Below are 25,770 nucleotides of genomic sequence, written 5' to 3' on the forward strand. Positions count from 1 at the left end.
GATTACCTCTTGTTGTAGCTTGTTGAATTTTTCCTTTAAGAGCTTAGCACCCCAAGTACGATGCCTCAAACGGTTCACAAACACCATGAACAATTGGAGAACAAATTAGAGAGGTTATGGAGCACACAAAATCATCCATCTCTTAGAATAATCCACCCTTATTTCGATTTTTGGGCTTTAGTGGGTTACATATATAGTGTAGAATTCCAAGAGTTATATGTAACGCTAATTCTTACACTTAGGCTTATGATCCATAACTTATTTTGACTAATAATTTATGGACTTTCATATAAGCTTAGCCCATTACAAATTAATCATGGATCAATAGCCCAAACGATACGTCTCACTGATTTACATAATCAGTCCCCGTTAATTTAATTAGTCTTTTTTGATCACTAAATTAATTCCAAACTAATTCTCGATCCATACTAATTAAATAATATGATTTCTCAATTAATATATTATACTTATAATATATTAATAAATCACAAATAACCTCTTTCTCAAATATCCATCCTATCATATTGTTCTGGTGAAGGCAACCCGAAATGGACCATGCTACTCTCGGGTCAAGTACATACCAAATATAGTTATGGGCTTAGACACCTAATCCAACACTCTCCCACTTGGATAAGTCTAATAACTATAACTACAAGTACGAATTCAAAACCCAACTAGCAATCGTAGCTCTCAAAAGCCATTGTCAAACTCTGACCTAGTCAATGACGTGTCCATTAGATAAGGGATAATTTATTCCTCCATTCTACAAGATATCGTACGAACTAAGACATGGATTATAATCATTCTCTTTATTCATGTGTTGTTTCCCGATTTCCGATTTATGACGACCGACTAATTAAATAAATCAAATCAGTCCAGGCTTGGCCAAGCGCTTAGGGTTGTCATCCCTAAATCGTCGAGGGGCCTATAGAGATATCACTTTTATCCCTAAATCAGTCCAGGCGAGTTGGGTCGTGGTCCCCCAACCTCTTCTGTTACTGGGAAAACTCATTGAGTCTAGGAGATGATTCAGCAAGTTGGACATGGTTTTTGGGTTTTGGAAGATTGAAGAACTCGATGAGTTCAAGGAGGAACTCGGTGAGTTGTGAGTGAAATGTCCTAACTCTGTTATGAAGAGGAACTCGACGAGTTCAGGAAAGAACTCGACAAGTTGGATCGAGATTTCTAGGGTTTTATGGATCATGGAACTCGACGAGTTGATGGACCAACTCGGCGAGTTGAGTCAACCTGGATGTTGACTTTAACCAGGATGTTGACTTTGACTTTGACCATTGACCAGAGTTGACCCTAAAAGAGGTTATGGGTATGAAAGGGTAATTAAAGGATATTTTTATATGTAGAAGTTTGAAAGGACTTGATCCCATAGTCGAGGACAGTTCAGCTACTACATGACATTTAATGTGAGTTACCTTCCAGTAAAAGTGGGTCGAAGGCACCAATGTTGGCCCACTAGTAAGAGTTATAATAGAGATGATTTTCTTTGTGATAATGATCTGGTATGTCACCATCTTTTATGCTCTATGTGCAAGTATGTTATAATATCATGTGATAGTGGTAGGAGGGGTAGGATAGACCCTAGTATCGATCGATAGGTCTGAATTGGTATGCTAGCACCTGGATAAGCTAGGCAGTATATGACTTATGTGTTTATGAGCTAGAATGTTATATGGTAAAAGTAGGGGTGAAATAGTCCCCGATACCGGTCGAAAGGACCGAAGGGGTGGGCCAGCACCCTAATATACTAGGCGATGTACAAGTCAAAAGGACCGAAGGGGGTAGGCCAGCACCCTGACATGCTAGGCAAGTTACCGGTTGCAAGAGGCCGAAGGGGTAGGCCAGCGCCCTGATATGCTAGACAGTTCCCGGTTGGAAGAGACCGAAGGGGGTAGTCCAGTACCCGGATATGTTAGACAGTATGATTATTGTATGGTATGCGGTATGATGGGGGAACTCACTAAGCTTTGTGCTTACAGTTTCAACTTTTGTTTCAGGTCCTTCTTCTTCGAAGGGAAAGGAGTCGGCACGATAGCAGTGCATCGCATACACGATTTTCCGCACTATGACGTTCTTGGGATTTTGTACTCTGACATTATTATATTATGACATGTTTTGAGACTTGTGACTTATGGGTTTTTACAATATGAGATGACTTCATGGTGTTTTCAATAATCCATTTTATGAATTATTAAATTAAAAATGAATTTTTTTGGTCTTAAATTTTAGGATGTTACATTATCAATATGCTTTCTAACTTCATTCACTTTGAAATTGAGAACACCATTCAATTCCCAACGCCAATTGTCTTCCTCTTGGTTCGGTTGAAAGGATCAAATCAACAATAATAAGTCTTCTAATTGACTTTGTAAAGCTCCACCTTCAAAATTACGATTCCAAAGCCAATACCAACCATCTTCCCATCTATCCGCTATAGAACAATTACGATTTTGCTCTAGATAAAAGAAACGTGAAAAACGATCTTTTAAAGGAATATTACCTATCTAAGTACCCAAAAATTTAGTGGTTCTTCCATTCCCTACCGTCTTCTTGAGACATGAAAAAGGAATTATACCCCTTTCATGCATGGTATTATGGAACCAATAATACAAGACCAAGCCGCAGAAGTTGTAACTCTATAACTACTACAACAAACACCAATCGGATAATCATACAGAGTTGAAATCACCTTAACCCATAATTAATTTTTTTTCTTTAACAAACCTTCAACGCCATTTTTGGATCAAATCAAGATTAATAGCCTCAAGACTACCAAAAGCGAGACCTCTTTTTTCCTTGGAATCCAACACTAAATTCCAATTAACCCAAGAAAGTTTTTTTAGAACTCCCATCAAATCCCCAAAAAAATTTAGCACGCATGGATTCCAAATATTTCCTAACCTGCACTGGCTTCAGAAAAAGAGACATATAGTAGTTCCCTAACGAACCCATAACAGAAGTAATCAAAACTTATCTACCACTAATAGATAACATATTTGCCTTCCAATTTGACAGTTTTCTCTAAAACTTATCAATTATTGGCTTCCAACCTTTAATCAATGTCATACTAGCACCCACGGGTAAACCTAGGTAAGAAAAAGGAAGTTTACCAGGTCTACAACCAGTCAGTGTAGCAACCGACATAACCTTGCCGAAAGCAACCCATATACCAAAAAGATTGGATTTATGCAGATTTATTCTAAGACCGGAAGCATAGAAAAAACAATCAAATAAACGAACCAAGCAGATAACATTCTCTCTAGATCACTCTCCCATAAGCAACACATCATCCACATAAAGAAAGTGAGAAAGAGTCAAAGATCCAATTTTTATACTTCGAAAAACACCCGCCTCCATAGCATCTGTAATAGCAACATGAAGACCCTCCATTATAAAATGAACAAAAACAGAGATAAATGATCACCTTGACGAAGGCCTCCATCATAATTATAATTTTTTTTTTCTTTATTTAAAAGCTTAATTTATGAAATTTATTCTCAATTTCATTTTTTTTTTTAAATTTAGCATAATTGAAAAGTTTATCTCTTTCTAAAGAAAAATATTTTGTAAGGATTTCACAAACATTATTGACTCAATAAATCCTCCTTAATAAATGAAGATTTTTTTTACCACATATGAATCTCTCGTGAGTTTTAACATTTGTCATTTTGTGGTATTTTTAAAATAAATATTATCCACTTTTTAATTTTTGATTTATTTCAATTTTTAAAATTAAAGTCATCTATTTATATATGTAAAGTATTAAATATCATATATACGATATTAAATTGCAATAAATATGTTTCTTTCTTTTTTATTTTAAAGTTATATATTAAAAAATATTTTATATTTATATTTTAATTTAATGTTTAATCTTTTTTTAAATTAACTCATGTAATACACGAGTCTTACACTTAATATATAATTATTTATCCGTTTGAAACATCTAGAGAAAAATAACAATATTGAGTATTTTGAATTCAAAAATTACGATGATAAGGTTGAATTTGATAGGTGATTTTAAAATTTAGACAATTAAGACAAAACTGTAAAAATGGTCCCTGTGGTATGCATTTTTTTGGGGTTTTAGTCCAAACCCTGACTTTTTTGGATTAGTGGTCCTTTTGAGCTAGTTTCGTTGCGGATTTGGTCCCTCAGTAAACTGAAATGATATTAATACCCTTGGAATATTTAATTTCCATTTTTCTTTCAGTTTTTTTAGAATATAAGATTTATTTATTTTAATAATTAAAAAATAAAAGAGGTCCAACTCTCTCTCTCTCTCTCTCTCTCTCTCTCTCTCTCTCTCCACGACCTGCGACTAAAATCATATAAACACACACTTATACATCAAACTTCACATATAAACACACATCTGCTCTTCAAAATGCTTGTGTTAATTAATTTCCCAATGTTTATAAAAATCATCTTCACATATATAAACATAAAGAGTGAGGGAACACATTACCGTACACAATAATTACACAAACATTAACCCAACAACAATGGTGATTGATTTCAGAAACATTAACCCAACAACAATGGTGATTGATTTGGAGTGTGATGGAGGAAAATCATATCAGTGATTTTTTTTATCATTGCTCGTTCTTTCCCGATTCAGAGTGTGAGGGAGAGAACCATTTATCAAATCAAATAAAATAGGATATTAGATAGTTAGGTATAGGGGAGGGGAATGCTGAGAGAGATGAGATCACCAAATCCACCATCTCCTCCCTTAAGCCACCACCGTCGCTGCTCAAGAAAGGTGATGAACATACAGATTGTAAGAAAATGGGAGGAAGATAGTGTAGGGAGAAATCGAGGTCGGTTTCCGAAGAGAGAGGTGAGTAAAGAGAAGTTTCCTCTCGCCACTTTTCTGGTGAACCCCCCACAGTCCCCATTGTCGTTTTTCCGATGAGCCCCTCACCATCCCTTTTACAGTTGAAAACGGAAAAGAAAAAAAAACGGATGTTTCGATTTTCACAGATCTGGGTCTAAAGTTGTCGATGTCGGAAACTTGCTTAATGGTCTATAGTTGCCACTAGAGTTTGAGGGAATAACGGAGGAAGTATAAGGTAGATGGAGAAGCACAGATCTCCGGTGGATTTGACATCACTGAGTTGAATCAGATGTAGATCCTCCTCTATCTCTGGCACGATAAATGAAGGTGATGGTGGCGGAGTGGGGAGGCGCTGAATGTTGCCGGATTTTTATTTGTAGGGGTTTCCGTCAAGAGGAGGGATGAGAGGAACATAGTTCTGGTTAGAGGCCAAATTTATTTTGGACGTGGAGGTGGAAGACGACTTTATAGAGAGAGAGAGAGAGAGAGAGAGAGAGAGAGAGAGAGGCCAAAATTAATTAATTATTTTCTTTTTCATTTAAATTAAATAGAAAAAAACATTAAAAAAAATATTAAGGGCATTACAGTCATTTTAGTTTACCATGGGACCAAATCCGCAATGAAACTAACTCAAAAGGACCACTAATCCAAAAACGTCGGGATTTGGACTAAAACCTTAAAAAAATACATACCACAGGGATCATTTTTGCAATTTTGTCTAAAATTAAATCCCAAAAGCTTATCACTTTATCAGCTCCTCCTTAATATCCGATGCCCATACCTTATGTTCTCGTAATGGTTTTCATGATTTTGATTTCACTTTCCCCACGTTCATTCATTATACGCAAAACAAGAAAATCAAAAGGTAATTAATAAATTAGGAAACTAGATAAGTTATTAAAAAAAACAGATGATTAACGAAAAAATCAAAATTAAATATATTAGGATACCAAAAACCAAAAAACTTTCCTCTCTATCGTTCGGCGCCGTTTACTATTCCGACTGTCATTCTCTGGTGTTTCCTCTACGCGCCGCCGGACTTGTGCTGACCTCTATTTGTTCTTTGTCTCTCCACTCCAACGTCCAAAGTACTCATCGTCGGAGTTGTAAGTATTGTTTTTTTTTTTTTATCTCTAATTTTATTAGTCTTCACTCTTTCTTTCACAATAATATTAACGTGATATTAGGTACATTTTTATAGTGATTAAAAGCCTGGAACAAAACAAAACAAGGTTGAATTACACAATGTTATAACCAGCATAATTTTTACGAAAAAATCAATTAGAAATTAGGATGATTTTGTTTGTTAAAGAAGTATATTTTATAATTATAATTGTTGTAAAAGAATGGCCCATGCATGCAGTCCAATGGATCCCAAATTTTCTTGCGACATGAACATGGAAATTCTTTCAAGAACATCCCTAAAGACTCTTGATATAACGCGTTGCATCAACAAACAATTCGAGAAACTCACATACGACCCAGGTTTTCTCAACTTTTACAAGAAACGAAACAAAATCGTATCGGGTTTTCTAATACAAAAAGGTGGAAATGGGTACGAGTTTGCACCAGGACCCGAATCAAACAATCTTGATCTTGGTTTTCTACCTCACGATGCTAAAATTCTAGCATCTTCAGAGCAAGGAATCATGGTCTTCGAGAGTCCTCATCCACAGCTTCAAGACTCCATTGTTTACCATGTTTGTAAACCTTCATCTAAGCAGGTTTTACCATTGCCATATCCAAAAACCAGTTATACAACCGATAATGTTTACATGGTTATGGTGGGTTCGAAGCCATTACATTACAAAATCGTTAGATTATCTGATTATACAAGCGATACTGATTATGGGTATGTTCGGTGTTAGTTGCATAGACTTTATAGTTTTATTTGTGGAATTGTGGGTACTTCTTTTTCCTGAATAATAACTAATTATTCTAATTGTGATTCTTGTTTGCATTTTGTTCAAGAAATGGGCGATGCACATCATATCATTGTGAAATTTTCGACTCAAGGGAATGGACATGGAGAGTAAAAGATCATGTAATATTGCCTTATACTGTCTACATCAAATCTAACTATCAATGGATCACCACAAGGGGCTCAATCTACATGTTATTGTCGAACAAAGAAGTTTTGAAATTTGATGCATATTCTGAAGAATGGACAACCTTTTCAACACCTATTCAAACCCTCTACTATCCTTTTTCAGAAAATCCTCGACTGAGGAAACTTGTAAAGTATCAAGGCAAGTTGGGATTCGCTTGTATGACACCAAGTCTTCACTCTTGGGAGATTTGGGTTCTTACAGTTGATCAATCATGGGAGAAACTTGACGTTTTGGACATGAAAAAAGATATTGCAAAATTATCACTAGTAGCGATATATGATGCAGACACGTGGGTTATGAATGAGTTCAAGACACTTGTATTTTACAGTTTTAAAGAAGGTGGTTGTATCAGTAAAGCCCGAAAGTCTTATGGAGGTTATTCTCCTATTCGGATCTTACCCTTTCGATCTGATTTTGAGCCAATAGATTTAAAGCCAGTAAATTTAAAAGGTTGATAAAAGTTGATGATTTTTGCTTAATTGAAAACAATTATTACATATATTTATATAATGATAACTTCATCATGTGTTGAATCAAATAGGTCTATGATTTTTTATTTTAACATATTTGCAAGCTTTTGAAGAGGTGTGACATTATTACATGAAGTGACAAAAATCACACCATTCATTATAACCTTAGGATGTTATAAAATGCAATTTATAGTAAATATTTAAGAATTAAAACTTTTATTTTTCTCATTGAACAGCTCAATGGTCATTGAACTCTAAATTCATTTAGGTGCTGTTTGTTTTTCTTAAAAAACCTCTTCAAAACTCTTATTGCTGCGCGGCGTAGCACACGCGCAGCACTTTTTGGCCGCGCAGCACTTTTTGTCCCGCAACAGTTTGTTTTTCGGAAGTCTTCTGGGCTTAAAACCTCTGCCCGTATGCTTCTTGGGGAAGCACTTGTTGTACCTCTTCCCACCTGTTCTCACCCCTTCAAACCTAAACTTAAAAAAAAATTCAACCAAAAAACAATCGGCCCTTTTTTTTTCCAAAAAGCTAAGAATGACGATATGTTGTTTTTTAGATATTACGTTTATGGTCCATGAAGTATATTTAATATTACATTTATGGTCCTTTACTTATTTACTATATTTTATTTTCATCCCTTTAACATTTAATATATTAAATTTATATCCCTTTAACTGTTTTCTTCTATTTGATATAAATAAGTTAATTCATTTTAATGTTGTTTTTTAAATTAGTTTATTTTAAATTTTTATTGTCTGCAGTAGTCTGCAGATGTTAAAAAAACAAACACGTTTTTTATTACAGTCTGCAGCCGTTTGGTCCACCTTTTCTGGTGCAGAGGTTTGCAGAGGTGATTTGCGGACTTTTTGAATTTTTGCTTCAGAAAAACAAACAAAACCTTAATGTCAATGTGTCATCTCACAATTGTTGAGTTTTATCCATTGAACTTATCATTATAGATGCTCTTAGACCCGAGGGTATATACATGAACAATTTTTTAGTTTTTGTCTGTCGTGTCAGAATTTCCCTCACCAAAACCTAAGGTGCGTAAGGGAACAATCTGGCACTTAATTTTTTTTTAATAAAAGTAATTGATTTTTAAGATTTATAATTTTTTTAAATGAGTAATAAACATAAAAATTAATTAAAATTAAAACATCACTTCATTAATTAAAATAAAAATTACATTAAAAAAACTAATATTAAAATACTAGAAAAACAACCAAATATATATATATATATATATATATATATATATATATATATATATATATATATATATATATATATATATATATATAACAAACGATCTAAGAAAAATACTTTTTCATAATCTTCTCCCTCTTCTTCAAAATTAGCTCGAGAGCCGGTCCCGAAAGATGATCAATTTTTTCAATCAAGAAGCTCATATCATCCATTTATTGCCTCTCTACGCGCGCCTTCTTTTTTCGGCTTCTTTTTCTTTTTCGAACGTCAAACGTTTAGTGAAATTAAGATTATATCGATCAAATGTCTTCGTCATTTTCCGCATTTCATCCATGTCCATATGGAAATCCGATGCACCTAAAGAAGTTCCATTTTCCCTTCCTTTTTGTTTTGTCCCTACCCATCGGTTGGACAATTTCTTCTAGTTCGAGTTTGTCCTCATTTAAATCTAGACCTACACGAACATCGGATTAAATTGTGTAAATACTAGAGTCCGTTTTTGTTCTTTTTGATTGTCCTCCTCCTAGTATAAACTCTTGCTTTTTTTTGTCCACCTTGGACTTTGAACAAACAATTGTGCGACTTGAATGGCTTTCTCGTTTTCTCTCAAAAAAAAATGCAAAGCTTCCTGAAAAATTTATTCATCTCCTTGCCTGCTTCTCCATTAGGCTTTTAGGTGGTTGTACAACTTGTTCATTTTTGAAACGGCATTCGCTAGTTCTTGAAACTTTGAATTTAATTGATGTTTAGTACGATAGTCGTCATCTTTTCCCAACTCCACGTGAAATTTCTCAAGAATGCGAAGCGAAAAATGATCCGTTGGTTTTTATCTCTCGTCATTGAATCCTATGAAATGTCAATCTAAGCTTTTTTCAAAACTAGCTCTTCTTGGCGAAGCTAGAATTTTAGATTAGCCGTGTATTATATATATATATATATATATATATATATATATATATATATATATATATATATATATATATATATATATATATATATATATAAACCATTTGAATGAGATATATGTCTATATGGTAATTTATGTCATGTACATGAGTTTATAGTCTTATATCATAAAAAAAGATTACACTAAGTACATACTGCAATGTTACTTGTATCGTTATAAGTTTGATGTATGACAAAACATTAACATCCAAAAACATTAATTACAATTGAATGCATACCGAAAGAGACAGAGAATATAGTTGAGGGTGGGCTTTCACTGGTAATATACTAATACCAATGGAGTTAGGGGGCACAACACCCACTAGCCCCCCTACTGACTTCGCCCCTGTCCATGATATCGACATCTACCTTCCCTCTTGCATCTGTTGTTTTTCTTTGCAACGTTGGGGTGGTATAGGTTAACTTTCTCATACAATCTCGTCCTCCGACCCATCGATCATTTGGTATTGTGGTTGAGAGTGAGAGGGTTGTGTTTCGGTTTGGGTTTGGGTTTGAGATTGGTAGAGCGGGGTTTGAGTTATCGGTTGATTTGGCAAAATTTGATCGGGAAAAACAACAAAGTTTGAAATTTGGAGGAATATTTGGAACTTGCATCGGATAGAATTGTCTACCATTTTGATATTGGAATTGTAGATGAGATTGAATGGGAGCATTTAATTATGGACGATAAACCCCTTGAGTTGAATCAAGAGCGAAAATGTTTCGAGTTGGGTTGCTTGAACTCGAAACATTCAACCCAACTCGAAACATTGGTTTTTTTTCTTCTATTGGAGTTTGGGGTTTAATCGTGAATCTTCTAACTATATTTTTTAGCTAATAAAAAGACATAGTTTCATAAAGTTTAGTACCTAAACTTAGGTTTAGTACCTAAGCTGGAAGCTCTCCTATCCCGCACACCAATTCCCACACCCTCAGTGTTGTGTTCTAAGGTGCATTCTGAGGTGCAAGATCCGTTCTCGCTTTTGCTTCCCACAAAGCACCGCATGGCCTTAGCAACAATACCGCTAAATATTGTTTTCATAATAATAAAACTTATTGTGAATAATTATAAGACATTGGCTTATATTCTTTGAGTTATATTTGATGTTTTGTCATTAAAACTTACCCTAGATGGTATTATTGATAACTAAACCGAATAACCAAACTTTTTTGACTTGCTTATTTTGACACTTCAATTAAATTTGAACACAAATGAGTTTGTGTAACTACGTTTGTAACTCTATCCTTCATTGAGTAGGTTAATAAGAATGAAAATAATTCTTTTTTTACCAATAGCTTCCTTATATTGATAAAAACTAGCTTACACAAACATATATTAAAAACTAACTTGTAGTTTATAATCTAGCATGTCAAAAAATAAGTGAGCACGACAAAAACAGAAACATGTGAGAGAAGCAGCACAAAAGCATACAAAGCATGGAAAGCAAAACACAACTTTATTAAAGGAGCCAAATTATAAACAGACAAAATACATGTGACAAAAGAAGAATATTTATTTCAGATAATAATAAATCTGCAGAATAAACTTTTTCATAATGTCAATATATAAAATGTTAAATATAGATGATACAATCATTCAGAAAAAAAAATAAAAAAGAGATGATACTCTCTGTTATTTCTTGGAGTTTTTAGCTCCTGCATCACCACCACTCCCTGCAGCCTGTGCTGCCTTCTTTGCAGCCTTTTCTTGGAGTGCTTTTGCATCCCTGTATAGTCACAAGTTTAATTACAGAATTTAAACAAAATTGATAAAATACAAAGTAAAAGAGATTGAATTGATGATAGTTGTTACTAAGAAGCATATCAAACTCATAAGATTTTGAGATGAAAAGATCAATGGAACTATCAAGAAAAAGCAAAGAAAGCCTTGAACTATTGCAGAATCATTGTTTTATATGCGGATAATAGTAGAAAAAGTTTGAGTATTTAGGTTATAGTCTAATTTTTCATGACAAACGACAGATCAATTCAAGACAATTGATTGTTGACTCATGAAGAGGGATCCTAAATTTATTGTATTAAAAGCTAAATTGAACTTTAAAACTCAATGATTAACTAAATCGCTGCAATATTTAACAAGAATTAGCAACCAAATCGAAATCGCTAAAAAACTAGGGCAAAAAATCGAACCTTTCACGGCGTTGCTCAGGGGTCAATCCATCGTCTTTGGTCTTTCCTTTACCGCCATTACGAGCATTGGCTCTTTCACGATCTTTCTCCCTCTGGTTGCCGCGTTAGATCCCCCATTAAGGAAAGCATACAAGATTCACATGCTTATAGACACGAAATCAAATGAAGATTAAAATCGATAAACAAATACCTAGAATTTTCGTTAGATTGGATCAGATCGAATAGGAAATCGAATAAAAAAACATAACAAACGAACAATCACAATCAAAACCCTTTGAAAGGATATGAGTCATCGTCGATCAAGAAATCTCTGTCAGAGTTTTGTTTGGTATTGAAGATGAAATCGAGAGAAGAGGGTTGAATAAGAAGGGTTGTTGACCACTTTCTGCATACATAGTAGTGTTTTGAGTAAATTTACACTTTGACCCACATCTTTATTTTTTAGCAGGTTTGGTCCTTGAATTGGTATATTACTTCAAATAGTATTATATACCTACCTCTTCATATATCAATATAATGTAATCAATTTTATATTTTTAATAGCAACTATATATGTATTGTTCTACATTATTTAGCAATATTTTTCCACAAAGAATATATTGTGCCAAATTTAATGTAAACTTATATAAACTAATCACTTGATAACACTTTATTAGAAGAGGATTATATTTTTTGGTGACTAAGAGGATCACAAAAGTTAAAAGCTTTTAGGGTGTCAAGTGACTTTTTCCCTTTAGCATAGATGAAGAACAATATTGTTGTTTTAGAAATTAACCGATTCAATACAATTGTAACTAGATCAAATATGTTCTAAAATTTCAATATCCAAATCAATCTATTTTTTTGTTAACAGTCTAGATCCATTAAAAACGAACTTATCTGATCCAATTACTTTCTATTGGTACTTATCAACTAACTACATACGGTTACCATTCGACATTCCAATTACAATAAAATATTATCCTTCTTAAATAATACATTTATATTTTTTAAATGTTTATAATGAAAATTAAAAAGATAAGATTACATCGGATGGATGAAACTAGATAAATTAGATAACTTATAGCAAATATATAATGAACAAAATCGTCCAACACAGACAATTGGATTGGATCAGTTGGAAATATCAAATATTTATTGGATTTAAATTTCATCGTTTAACATAAAAAACATTAGTTGTGAATCTATGAACACCCTAAAAGACACTATTCAATGACGTGGTAGATCTAAGAAAAGTAAGTACGTAAAAATGGATCACATTCGACACCAATCATATGACTCTTCAACCTTATCAACATTCCCCTTAAAACAAAGCCTCCATGAAACGACCCTTCGAAACCTAACACGCATCCAAAACCAACTTATGCAACCTCTACTATTAATCATCACCTTTGGTAACATCCAAAAAGTAAAATAAAAAACAATTGTGATTACAATTAGTTATTGATTTATATTGCAAAAAGAACATAAGAGAATGAGGGGTATGCTATGAAATTAAGAAACCAAATTGGTTTGAAATTCGTAATAAGCCACGATCATATTCAAATACCAGTTTATAAATACAAACTCCCACCCCTCTTCACTCACACGTAAATAAAGCATATTTAGATTTTTAAAAAAATTCCTTAAGTAAAGCGACTTATTTAAATACTTTGCACCTGTTTAATTAATTTTGAGTATCAACCGATAATACATTGTTAGGGATTTGCACTTTTTTTTATGATTATGAAGTCTTAGAAGATTCCTGAATATAATGAAATGTGATGGATTTGCTCTATAATAAACTACAGAAAACTAATTTGTAGTATAGATGTTACAAATTCTGATAGATGTTTTCGTTATATTCATTTTTTATACATTTATTTCTTCTCTTATGTTGAGTGGGTCGTTTAGGCTTCATTACTATTCTAGAGTTAAATGCAAGAAATAAGAATATATTTTTATGAGTTTATCTATTTGTTTATAATAACATCATGTTTTCATATATTCATATTAGAGCTTTGTGCTTCGAAAAATTTGCCCGATTATAGCAACGACATTCACTTGCAAAACATGTTTCATTGTTATATTGAGTAATATTGAGTAGAATTTTCTAAATATAATTTTCTAATAAGAAAAAAATTGAAAGTGTAATGTTATAGTTATGTAGATTTATCACAATACAATGCAAGATTCGTGTTTATATGATATAATAATAGATATATACATGTTTATATGTATGTATAAACAAAGAAAGTACAACATTGTTTTTCAGAAACTACAATTCATTTAGGAAAGAATCAGAAATACAAACATACATTCTATTCCATGAATCAAATGATACGGATTGTTTGACATGTCTCTTACGTTGTTACCGAGCCTCGATAAGAAGTTGAGTGTGACTCAATCAATCTTTGACTCAATCATCAACTATCAGACAACTCTTACACCTCGTAAACTATGTTAGTAATCCATCACTTTTGATGCTTCTATGTTCATCCAAATGAAATTTTCATAAAGAAATAGCTTCACAAAACAAGAAATCAAATGTTCTTAAATTTCTTCTTCATTGAGAAGCACAATCAATCTCTCTCCTCAAAGAAGTGACATCTTCATCAATAATCACACAAGGCACAATATGTTTAAAATATGTAAGGTTCGTAATTTCGTGCTAGACGTTTTGTAACATTCCGTTAAAAATAAATTAATAATCCCTAAAACCCAGAGATATATTTTATTATATTTTATTTTATTCTATTTTAGCCCTAAAGTAATATTAAATTAGCGGGGGATACACATTGGGGGTGTTAAAAGTTATCTTTTTGGATATTGAGGGTAAAAATGGTAACATATAGACTTAGTTTGAAAAGGATTGGAGGGGGAGGGACTGAAAATGTAGAAAATGATGGAATGTTTAAAAATGATATGGGACTTGAACCGATATCTTCCATGTCGTTTTTAAGCATCATCTAGCCATCACAAACCCTAACCCTAAACGACCTTGCAGCTGCCACCCTTGTTCCTCCACCCCTTCAGCCACCACTCCCTCCACCGTCGAGGTCGTAACCATCGAGTCGATACCACCACCGTTGCTGTCGACGAGTCAACGTCGTGGCAGTGAGAAGTCGGAAGGGAAAAACTCGTAGTTGTTGTTGTCCTGTTCCGGTGGAGGCGCAACCTTCGTTCCCTGCTACATCACCCTCTTCTTCTTCTACTTTTGTTTCGTCGCCTTGTCCCTTGTCGGCTCTTGGACCATCGGTGCTCTTGTCACCGACAAGATGAGTATTCTTTTCCATTACACAACAGCTAGCTCGCGTCCTACCGCCGCCGACGTCGCTCCTTACGGTTGCCCGTTTTGCAGATCTCCTCCGGTCATCGTTGCCGACAAGAAGGTGATTGTGGATGGTTTGTGTATGTTGATACCTTCATTTTATTTACTTCTTTTTATAGTTTTTTAGCACATTTCATTCGCATTTTAGTTAATTTCCATGCATATTTTCCTTTTTGTTATTTTTATGACCATTTCGGGTACTTTCTAGTTTCTTGAGCATTATTGCAGATTTTAAGGAAACTAGAGGGGCGAAGTGTGCGGGATCTTTTGGAAGGCGATTGGACTTGAAGAGCAGTGGGGATTTCGTGCTTGATAGCTTTGGAGGTGATTCAGGGAGTAGGCTTGTCGATTGCTTGAAGGCGCAGAAGTGTTGAACTTTAAATATGAAAGGGCGCGGGAGAATTCTTGAGTGTGCAAGATCAATGTTTAGGAGTTTGTGGAAGTTTTGAGTGATGTGGAAAGACAAATTGGGCTTTAATTGAAGAAATATTGAAGAAAAATGGTGTAGGAGCTGATTGAATTCGAAATGGGCCAATGGATTAGCTGTGGGGGCCCAAGACTTGAAGAAGCCCAAAAATTCCGTCTAAGTCACGCGGCCCGCATAAGATTCCCCTTGGCCCGCGTGGATTCCTGACAAGGGCAATTTCGGGATTTTACTTAGAGCTCTATATTGGGAAGGTTGGTGTGCCTCTTCAGCCTTATCTTGGAGGTCCGATTTTGATACTTTCTCTCTGGAGTTTGGAGCACTTTTGGAGGCCAAGAACACTTGAAGAATATCTTCTTTTCATATCTTGATTCTTGTCAAATGTTTGGTACAATCTTAATTAACTTTGTTCCTTTGAGTTTAGTCATGCTTGGCTAAACTAATCTTGGTTGACTTTTTGTTGAATCCTTTGAACTTTTGTTGGATGTTGAAGAATCCATGAGCTTGTTCTTCAAAAGTCAAAGTGAGGAAACTTTAAGTCAACCATCTCTCCCTTATTGATTTTACATCAAACCCTTATTTTTGTTGAAATTGTCTATTTAAATCATAGTTAATTCTAGTTTGTTTCAAGTATTTCAAAACACTAAAACCCCCCATTTTATTTTTATTGTTATTTCACAAGTATTTTTACAAAGAGATTTTTCATAGAGTTATAAATTGAACCAATCTCCGTGGATTCGACCCCTTTACCACTATACACTATTTTAGTGTGTAATATTTAGGGTTATTATTTGTGTTGGCCTCGACAACCACCAAATTTTTGGCGCCGTTACCGGGGATGGGCATTTCACTTATCTTTTGGTCCAGGATCTTGTTACTATCTCACCCATCAAACCGGGACCACTAGCTGCAGCTTGGGATTTCATACTTAGGATTAGATGTTGGTAGCTTATTGGGGTAAGTGATCATAGACAGGTAGTTTCATGAAAAATTATGCATACAATACTAACAACTGTAGGATATACTATAGCAATGGATGTTCTTAGCCTTGTGGTCACTACCGCTGAGAGGATCACACTTGATCATGTTTGAACTGTTAGGATGAAGCATTGGTGTTTGTCCCCGAGTAGAATCCATTTCTGGTCTCTTTACATCACCATATCTTTTTGCGGCTCTCTTAGAATTTTAGAGAGTCTTTTAGTCCACATTTGAACATTTTCATTATCTTTGAAAAACCACAAGTTTGAAAAAAAAATTGGTGATTGTCGAGGCCAACAAAATTAATAACACTAAATCTTTTACACTATAATGGTGTATAGTGGTAAAGGGGTTGAATCTACGGAGATTGGTTCAATTTATAACTCTATGAAAAATCTCTTTATAAAAATATTTGTAAAATAACAATAAAAATAAAATGGGGGTTTTGGTGTTTTGAAATACTTGAAACAAACTAGAATTAACTATGATTTAAATAGACAATTTCAACAAAAATAAGGGTTTGATGTAAAATCAATAAGGGAGAGATGGTTGACTTAAAGTTTCCTCACTTTGACTTTTGAAGAACATATCATTAAAATCCAATGGTGCAATACTTTGATTTAAATCCTTAATTTGGCTATAGTAATCCAAGGAGCTTGAGATTACCTAGACTTTTCTTAATTGTTGAAATGGCTAGAGAAGCTCATAACAATTTCCTTAGTCAAAGTCACTAATTCCAAATAGCATGTAATTAGTGAAAGTCAACTAGCATTAAGAACCAAAGAGTCACCAAATCCAAGAGGAGTCAATTGTTTTCACTACCATGTTGGAGAAAATGTTTTTATGATTGTGTGAAGCAAAAACAACACAAAAATCACTTGTTGCTTGCTAATTTGAGGATCCTTTACTTAATCAAGAAATTAGCCAACTAATCACCACAAACACATTTAAACTCATGAATAAAAACATACTAGTAGTGATAATATGATAAAACACAAAACATTTCCATAAAGATTTAAGAACAAGCTAATGGATTCTTCAACATCCAACAAAAGTTCAAAGGATTCAACAAAAAGTCAACCAAGATTAGTTTAGCCAAGCATGACTAAACTCAAAGGAACAAATTTAGTTAAGATTGTACTAAACATTTAACAAGAATCAAGAGATGAAAAGAAGATATTCTTCAAGTGTTCTTGGCCTCCAAAAGTGCTCCAAACTCCAGAGAGAAAGTATCAAAATCGGACCTCCAAGATAGGGCTGAAGACACACACCAACCTTCCCAATATAGAGCTCTAAGTAAAATCCCGAAATTGCCCTTGTCAGGAATCCACGCGGGCCGTGGGGAATCTTACGTGGGCCGCGTGACTTTGACGGAATTTTTGGGCTTCTTCAAGTCTTGGGCCCCCACAGCTAATCCATTGGCCCAGTTCGAATCCAATCAGCTCCTAGCCCATTTTTCTTCAATATTTCTTCAATTAAAGCCCAATTTGTCTTTCCACATCACTCAAAACTTCCACAAACTCCTAAACATCGATCTTGCACACTCAAGAATTCTCCCGCGCCCTTTCAAATTTAAAGTTCAACACTTTTGCGCCTTCAAGCAATCGACAAGCCTACTCCCTGAATCACCTCCAAAGCTATCAAGCATGAAATCCCCAATTCTCTTCAAGTCCAATCGCCTTCCAAAAGATCCCGCACACTCCTGCCACTCTAGTTTCCTTAAAATCTGCAATAATGCTCGAGAAACTAGAAAGTACCCGAAATGGTCATAAAAATAACAAAAAGGAAAATATGCATGGAAATTAACTAAAATGCGAATGGAATGTGCTAAAAAACTATAAAAATAAGTAAATAAAATGAAGCTATCAAATCAACCCAAGCTTAAACCTTACTTGTCCTCATGTAAGACAAGACTAAAATGAACTTGGGACGAACTACCCTAGAAATAAAAAGAATGGATAGAACCATGGAGCTTGTTCGACGTTAGTCAACATGGTCTGAATTGATCTTGCTGCTATCTCAAAACTTTTTCATCCGATGACAATGGGACCATAAACCATAGCCAGGACAACTCCTATAGGTGAATAAGGAGGGATGGTCAGTCGTAGTCTTAATGGAACATGTATACAATGAAGAACATCTGTAGTAGGGAGAAAGCAACTGGATGGGCTTGGGTGGAGCTCTTCTTTAAGTGCACACTCTGCTCTCACGTCTGCCGGTTTCTCTCATGTGTAACTAGGTTTAATCGCTCAGGCACCGTTGTAGGAATCGGTTCACTTAGTGTTGGCCCAAACTTCCCGTAGTATCCGACTCGACAGTCTCCCTAACATCACCAATTTGCGGAAAAAAAAAACAACTCGATCTATATACAATAAAATAGACCTATACAAATGAATATCAAACGTCGGGTGACCAAGATGTTGGAAAATTTGTTCAATAATTGAACCGGCCACCTATCTAAGATAGTTGCAACTGAAAATTTGCATGCCATTTTTTTCTGTTTTTTTTTTCTTTCTTTTTTTTTTGATACTTGATGGTAATGTATTAACAATCAAAATTTTAACAAGAAAACCCTTTGACTCAAAATTTGGTTCCCAAAAGGGTAATGATATAATTCAAATGGCCTAAGTGTGAAAATGACCATGTGTGGAGCATAAAGAGGTAATGTAAGCTCCTTTTCAAACTTGTGGTTTTTCAAAGATAATGAAAATGTCCAAATGTGGACTAAAAGACTCTCTAAAATTCTAAGAAAATCGCAAAAAAGATATGGTGATGTAAAGAGACCAGATATGGATTCTACTCGGGGACAAGCACCAATGCTTCATCCTAACAGTTCAAACATGATCAAGTGTGATCCTCTCAGCGGTAGTGACCGCAAGGCTAAGAACATTCATTGCTACAGTATATCCTACAGTTGTTAGTATTGTATGCATAATTTTTCATGAAACTACCTGGCCATGATCACTTACCCCTTTAAGTTACCAGCATCTGATCCCAAGTATGAAATCCCAAGCTGCAGCTAGTGGTCCCGGTTCGATGGGTGAGATAGCAACAAGATCCTGGACCAATAATGATACAATAACTGTGAACCTGTTCCATGGCATCCAAGAGAGGTGAGAATAAACAGACAACAAAAATGCATAAATGCTAATGCCTTAGGCTAAATGTTATGCAAAAATATAAAAGGTGAAAAAGAAGAAAATAAAATCTTTTTGGAATTTCAAATAAATAAAAAAAAATGAATGAAAATTAGCTCAATACTAAAATGTTATGCAACCTAGTTCAAAATGCATGAAAAAAGCAAAAGATAAGGGAAATGCCCCACCCCAAGCTTAAGAACAAGCATTGTCCTCAATGCTTAAGGAAAGGGCGGAAAGGACCTAAATCGGAGGGTTGGGTAGAGGATAGGGGTTTGTAGAGGAGGAAAAATGGTGAAGAATGGTAGTGGTATCGCGGGATTCCGACCAGTAGATCTTCGGGAAATCGAGTTTTTGTATGGAGCGCGGGCAGGGCGCGGGCCGCGTAGAGGCCGCGTGTAACATTCTTGGTTTCCTCTTGAGATCACAGAAGGTTCATAAGAATTTTGGGTCAAAAAACGCGGGCCACGAAAAGGCCGCGTGAACTGAAGCTCAAAAAATACTAAGTGTTAAAACCAGCCCCGCGGGCCGCGTGTGCTGAACATGGCTGGAGGTCATTCTTTTGCGCGGGCAAGGAATGGGCCGCACATAAGCCGCACATGACCTTACACAGGCCGCATGGATATTCATGCGGGCCGCGTGACTTTCTGCACTTCAAAATTTGAAAATTTTCTAAAAACTTGATTTTTGGCTAAAGTGATTCCCACGAAGTCCCGGTTTCAAAAACACAACAAAAGGTTTGGACCAAAGGTGAGAATAAAGCTTGAAATTTTACAAAAATGAACATTTTCAAAACAAAAAAAAAATTCAAAATCATTTTATTCGGTTTATAAAAGACGAAAGCACAATGATTTCCAAAAATGCCCTTCTTTAACGTCTTTGGCGAGACGCCTCCAAACTTCACTTTAACACTTTGGGGCGTCCAAATGGACGACATCTTGGACATTTGAATCAAAAACTTCATAGAATGACTTCAAACGATGTCCATTAACCTTGAAAACTTGCCCCGTGTCAACATTTTTTAATTTCCAAACCTCCATTGGGACTATTTTCTTGTATTTGACTTTCTTTTTACGGGAGAACCACACCAGACTTAGACCTTTGATAATAGCGATCATCCAACCATATTCTTCCTTGTACTTTTTCATTAAGGTGACCAACTCTTTCCTCTTTGACATGGTGGTCGAGTTGGTGACCGGTTGGGTGTCTTCCTTCTCGGGATATGTATCATTTAAAGGATCCGATAGATTTATCGTTTTTGGCTCTTGTGGTTCTTCTACCACTAGAATTAGTTTCTCAATGGTAGTGGTGGGCTCAAACTCTCTTTCGTTAACCACCAACATGTCCTCTATAGTTTCATTGACATCTTTCTCAATTTCTTCTTCCTCCTTGATAGCCTCTTCCACATCTGCTCATTTTTCCTCTTCTTCACATAACACTCTTGGGCCATCAAAATTTTTCTCATCTTTCAAAGGAATGGCACATGTGCTATGACATGGGCTCTCTTCAGATGGTAGTTTGTCTTGAGCTTCCATTATACTTATTGTTTGAGAAAGTTGTGTTATTTGTTTCTCTAAGCTTTTGAGGCTAGCTTGGGTTGTTTCTTGGAAAGTTTGGGTAGATATGGCAATGCTTTTCACAATCTCCTGTAAGGACATGCTTGGTGTTTCAAGTTGTTGAGGAGGTGGAGGATATGGATGTTGGAATTGTGAAGTTGGTTGGTATTGGTCATTTCTCCAAGCTTGGTATGGGATTTTGTATTGGTTGTATCCCCAAGCTTGGTTGTTGTCCCACCATTGATCATGTTGAGGTTGATCATAACTCCATTGGTTTGACTAGTAGTAGCTTCCCTTCTCTTGCACTTCTTCCCATTCTCCTTGTAAATATGAACACATGTCGGATTGATGTCCATTTTGGGCACGAGAATCACAAAGAAGAGGTGTGCGCTGCACACTTTGGTCATTTTCAATCATCATAACTAACTGAGCTAGCTCAGAAAGTTTATCTTCAACGCAAGGAGTGTTCATTCCCGAACCATACTTTTCTCTTCAATTTTTGAGTTTGAAACTAGAGTACCTGCACAATGAGATTTAGGCATAGAGAAACAAATTGATTAAATATAAACCAATCTTCGGCAACGGCGCCAAAAATTTGGTGGTTGTCAAGGCCAACAAAATTAATAACCCTAAATATTTTACACTAAAATAGTGTATAGTGGTAAAGGGGTCGAATCCACGGAGATTGGTTCAATTTATAACTCTATGAAAAATCTCTTTATAAAAATACTTGTAAAATAAAAATAAAAATAAAATGGGGGGTTTTGGTGTTTTGAAATACTTGAAACAAACTAGAATTAACTATGATTTAAATAGACAATTTCAAAAAAAAAAAAAAAACAGGGTTTGATGTAAAATCAATAAGGGAGAGATGGTTGACTTAAAGTTTCCTCAATTTGGCTTTTGAAGAACATATCATTAGAATCCAATGGTGCAATACTTTGATTTAAATCCTTAATTTGGCTATAGTAATCCAAGGAGCTTGAGATTACCTAGACTTTTCTTAATTATTGAAATGGCTAGAGAAGCTCATAACAATTTCCTTAGTCAAAGTCACTAATTCCAAATAACATGTAATTAGTGAAAGTCAACTAGCATTAAGAACCAAAGAATCACCAAATCCAAGAGGAGTCAATTGCTTTCACTACCATGTTAGAGAAAATGTTTTTATGATTGTGTGAAGCAAAAACAACACAAAAATCACTTGTTGCTTGCTAATTTGAGGATCCTTTACTTAATCAAGAAATTAGCCAACTAATCACCACAAACACATTTAAACTCTGTTTCGGCCGCCATGCTCGAGAAACTAGAAAGTACCCGAAATGGTGATAAAAATAACAAAAAGGAAAATATGCATGGAAATTAACTAAAATGCGAATGGAATGTGCTAAAAACTATAAAAAGAATTAAATAAAATGAAGCTATCATATGTGTCTTGCGTGTGCATGTGTATTCAGTGTTGATGACGTTGAAGACATGTGATTGGCCGGAAAATCAAGTAGAAAAAACACCATGGGCGCCATCCATGGTGGCTGCCGCCACTTTCGTTTTTCAGCCGCCATCAGCCACCATATTGATGGGTTTTGGTCCTAAGAACATCCTATGTGCTCATACAAACCCTAATGCTTGGATCTAGGTTTCTCTATTGTACATGCAAGTTATCCAAGACTATAAACCCTAATTCTAGCATACAAGTAATCATATTGATATAAGAATAGGTTTATAATGTTACCTTGATTGTTATGTAGCAATAATAATCCCAAATCTCCTTGTATTGACTTTGGAAGGCTTAGAGTCATAAGTGTCACTCCTCTAATGGTTCACAAACACCATAAGCAAGAGGATGAAGAGGAGAGAGGATGGAGGCTACCCAAAAACGTGTGAAATCCTAGAACAAGTCTTAGTCACGTTTTTGGTCCTTTAGGGATCTATATATAGTGAGGCTTTTAGGGTTATCTAACAAGGAAACACTAATTTGGATGCTTAAGCCCTAAGCAACCCATGGAGCCCTTTCCTTAAGGCCTTGGACGATTTCATATGGGCTTCCCCCATAGAGTTCGTCCACCTTATAATAAAAGGCAATCCATGGCCCAAATTGCAATTATCTTATAATTACAATTCCAGTCCCTTAAGTTTAATTAATCTCTTTTAGTCACAAAACTAATTACCAATTAATTCTTGACTAATATTAATTAAACAATATGATTTCTCCTTTAATATATTATTCCCATAATATATTAATAAATCATATTTAATCCTTTCTCTCCATAATTCATCCTATCAAGTTGCTTTGGTGAAGGCAACCCAAAAGGACCATGCACCATCGGGTCAAGTACATACCAAAATAGTTATGGACTTAGACACTAATCCAACACATATATGGGTGGTTGTGTGCGTTTATTAGTGTGTGTGTGTGTGTGTGTCACGTGTATGTATGTGTTGTGTTGTTGCTCATGTATTGGTGTTTTTTGCTTAACCTGGAACCAAAAGAGAACCCACCACCACCACCGTGAGGTGGTGGCTGCCACTTCCTGCCGCCGCCGGCCACCATTTTTGGTGGTTGTATTGGGCTTATTCATTGTTCTTTTGGTGCTAGTGTGTGTGTGTGTGTTGTAAGAAATTATATGTATATTGGATTGTTGGGATATTATTCAACCTGTCGTCGTGTATGGGTGGCTGCCGCCTCTTGCCACCATGGACCTCCGCCGACCACCATCGCCCGAGGTGGCAGTGGGTGGTGCCCAATTTATTAATTATATATTTATTTATTTAATTAGAGAATCAATTAACTTTAGGGGTTGGAAACCCTAATTGGGGTTTAGAAACCCTAATATTGGAGTTGGTCGGGACCCGCGTTAAAACTATTAATTAAACCTAAAACAATAACTTAATCATTCTCCACAATTAACTTGATGCGATAATGGACTAAATAGATTAAGTCCTTAATTGGTTAAGTAAGGAACACTAACCCTGGTTATCATTTTATGTAAAAACCCTAGAATCGAGGAGCTTTATTTTGGGCAATATTCAGGCGCGTATTTGGGCTGTTGACTGGATTATTTCTTCATCAGAAAACGACTACATCAAACCTTAATCAATCATACCCTTAAGTGATTAAGTCAATAATGGGTTAAGTGTTTTTACTTAACCCTGATCGTCATTTCATGTGAGGTGGTCATTGTTGCAAGTGACTATGTCCTGTGATAGTGGATTGACTCAAGTATCTTCCTGTAGGTGATTGGAAATGAGTTGAAGTTGGTAGAGTCCTTCGTTGCTACAGTACATCAAGGTGAGTTTCGCCTCACTGTACCTGTGGGTCGAAGGCACCAATGTCGGCCCACTAGTATTGATTATATGCTAGTAGGGGATGCTCTAGGGACTGTATATAGTCATGTAGGATAGACCGAGGGCTCTTGATCTAAGCTCTCTTACCTATTTCTTGTTTGGTTGTGGTTTTAGAGTAGGATCATCTGTCTGGGTGACTATCTCACCTATGAGTATATACGGTTGAGGCATTCCTACTTTGTGCAGTATGCCAAGATACCCGGTGCGGACCGACTGTAATTCGTAGGCACGGATGCTCGGGAGGAGCGGTAGGGTTGAGGCGGTAGGCCAAAAAACCCTGGGTATTCCAACCTGGTGGTTGATTGGACCCAATATATTGGTATTCTAGCCCGAGGCTGATTGGGCCAATATGCTTATGATACGAGTGTATTCCATCCCGAGGATGACTGGACCCATCGTGGACATGCCTGGTATTCCATCCCGAGGTTGATTGGGCCAGGCGTGAGTGTTTACGTTTATGTTTTGTTTTGTGTGGTGGTACTTTGGGGGAAACTCACAAAGCTTTATGCTTACAGTTTTAGTTTATTGTTTCAGGTGCTTCTAATGATTTTGACAAGGCGAAGGCGTAACCATACACATCCTCAGTTTTACAACAGATTAAGTCTTAGGAAACTATGGTTTTTAATTAATCTTGAGAACACTATTTTTGTAAACATTTTATTAGTAAAAGGATCGTTTTTTAAAGTTTAAAATTTGTTGAAATTTTCTAGGGCGTTACAAGTTGGTATCAAAGCCTTAGTTTAAGTGAATTAGAGAAACGCTCGTGTGAATCCAGTTTTAGACTAAGGAAAAGATTTTCAAACGGTTTTCAAAATACTAAAGGAGAATGTGACGTGTACGATCAGTCAGAGCCGGTAAGTAGACCACAAAATATCACACTACTATTTGATATTGTGATATGTTAGTACAACATGTTAGTGGTAGACTACAGATCTGCAGGAATTGCATGATAGAATTGCATGATTGTACGATGTCTGATAGCCTAATATTCTTCTTTATATGGAATTGACATCATTACTGTAGTTGCTTAGTGTATGCATCATAATTACACATAATTAAGATTCTATAGACTGAGAATATTTGGTTTGGCTTTATTTCATGTTCCTTGTCTGGTTGTGGGCTTAGAGTAGGGCTGAGTATTTGACTGTCTATAGGATCCAGCGTTATGAATTACTAGCATACACGAGTGTTGCATGGTTGGTGGAAGTTTCGTGGATGAGTCTTGTGGGGCCAATCGGCCAGTGTGAGATGTTTAGCCTTCCTCTAGAGTGAGGATTGA

General features: G+C 35.5%; 2 protein-coding genes across 2 annotated transcripts; one reads left to right on the forward strand and one right to left on the reverse strand.

The window, feature by feature from the left end:
• The first annotated feature begins 6,201 nt into the window (after positions 1–6,201).
• LOC111915932 (uncharacterized) lies at positions 6,202–7,421 on the forward strand. The gene is made up of 2 exons (XM_023911571.2): positions 6,202–6,707; positions 6,827–7,421. Exons 1-2 carry the CDS (start codon positions 6,202–6,204, stop codon positions 7,419–7,421), a joined length of 1,101 nt encoding a protein of 366 aa, XP_023767339.2.
• Positions 7,422–11,030: 3,609 nt separating this feature from the next.
• LOC111915897 (uncharacterized) lies at positions 11,031–12,155 on the reverse strand. Its single transcript, XM_023911533.3, has 3 exons — positions 12,028–12,155; positions 11,742–11,844; positions 11,031–11,317 (listed from the first exon to the last, which is right to left on the reverse strand). The coding sequence occupies exons 1-3, from the start codon at positions 12,032–12,034 to the stop codon at positions 11,224–11,226; spliced, it is 204 nt and encodes a 67-aa protein (XP_023767301.1). The 5' UTR covers positions 12,035–12,155; the 3' UTR covers positions 11,031–11,223.
• Positions 12,156–25,770: the final 13,615 nt, after the last annotated feature.

Source organism: Lactuca sativa, chromosome 1 (assembly GCF_002870075.4).
Source record: "Lactuca sativa cultivar Salinas chromosome 1, Lsat_Salinas_v11, whole genome shotgun sequence".
Lineage (NCBI taxonomy): Eukaryota > Viridiplantae > Streptophyta > Magnoliopsida > Asterales > Asteraceae > Lactuca > Lactuca sativa.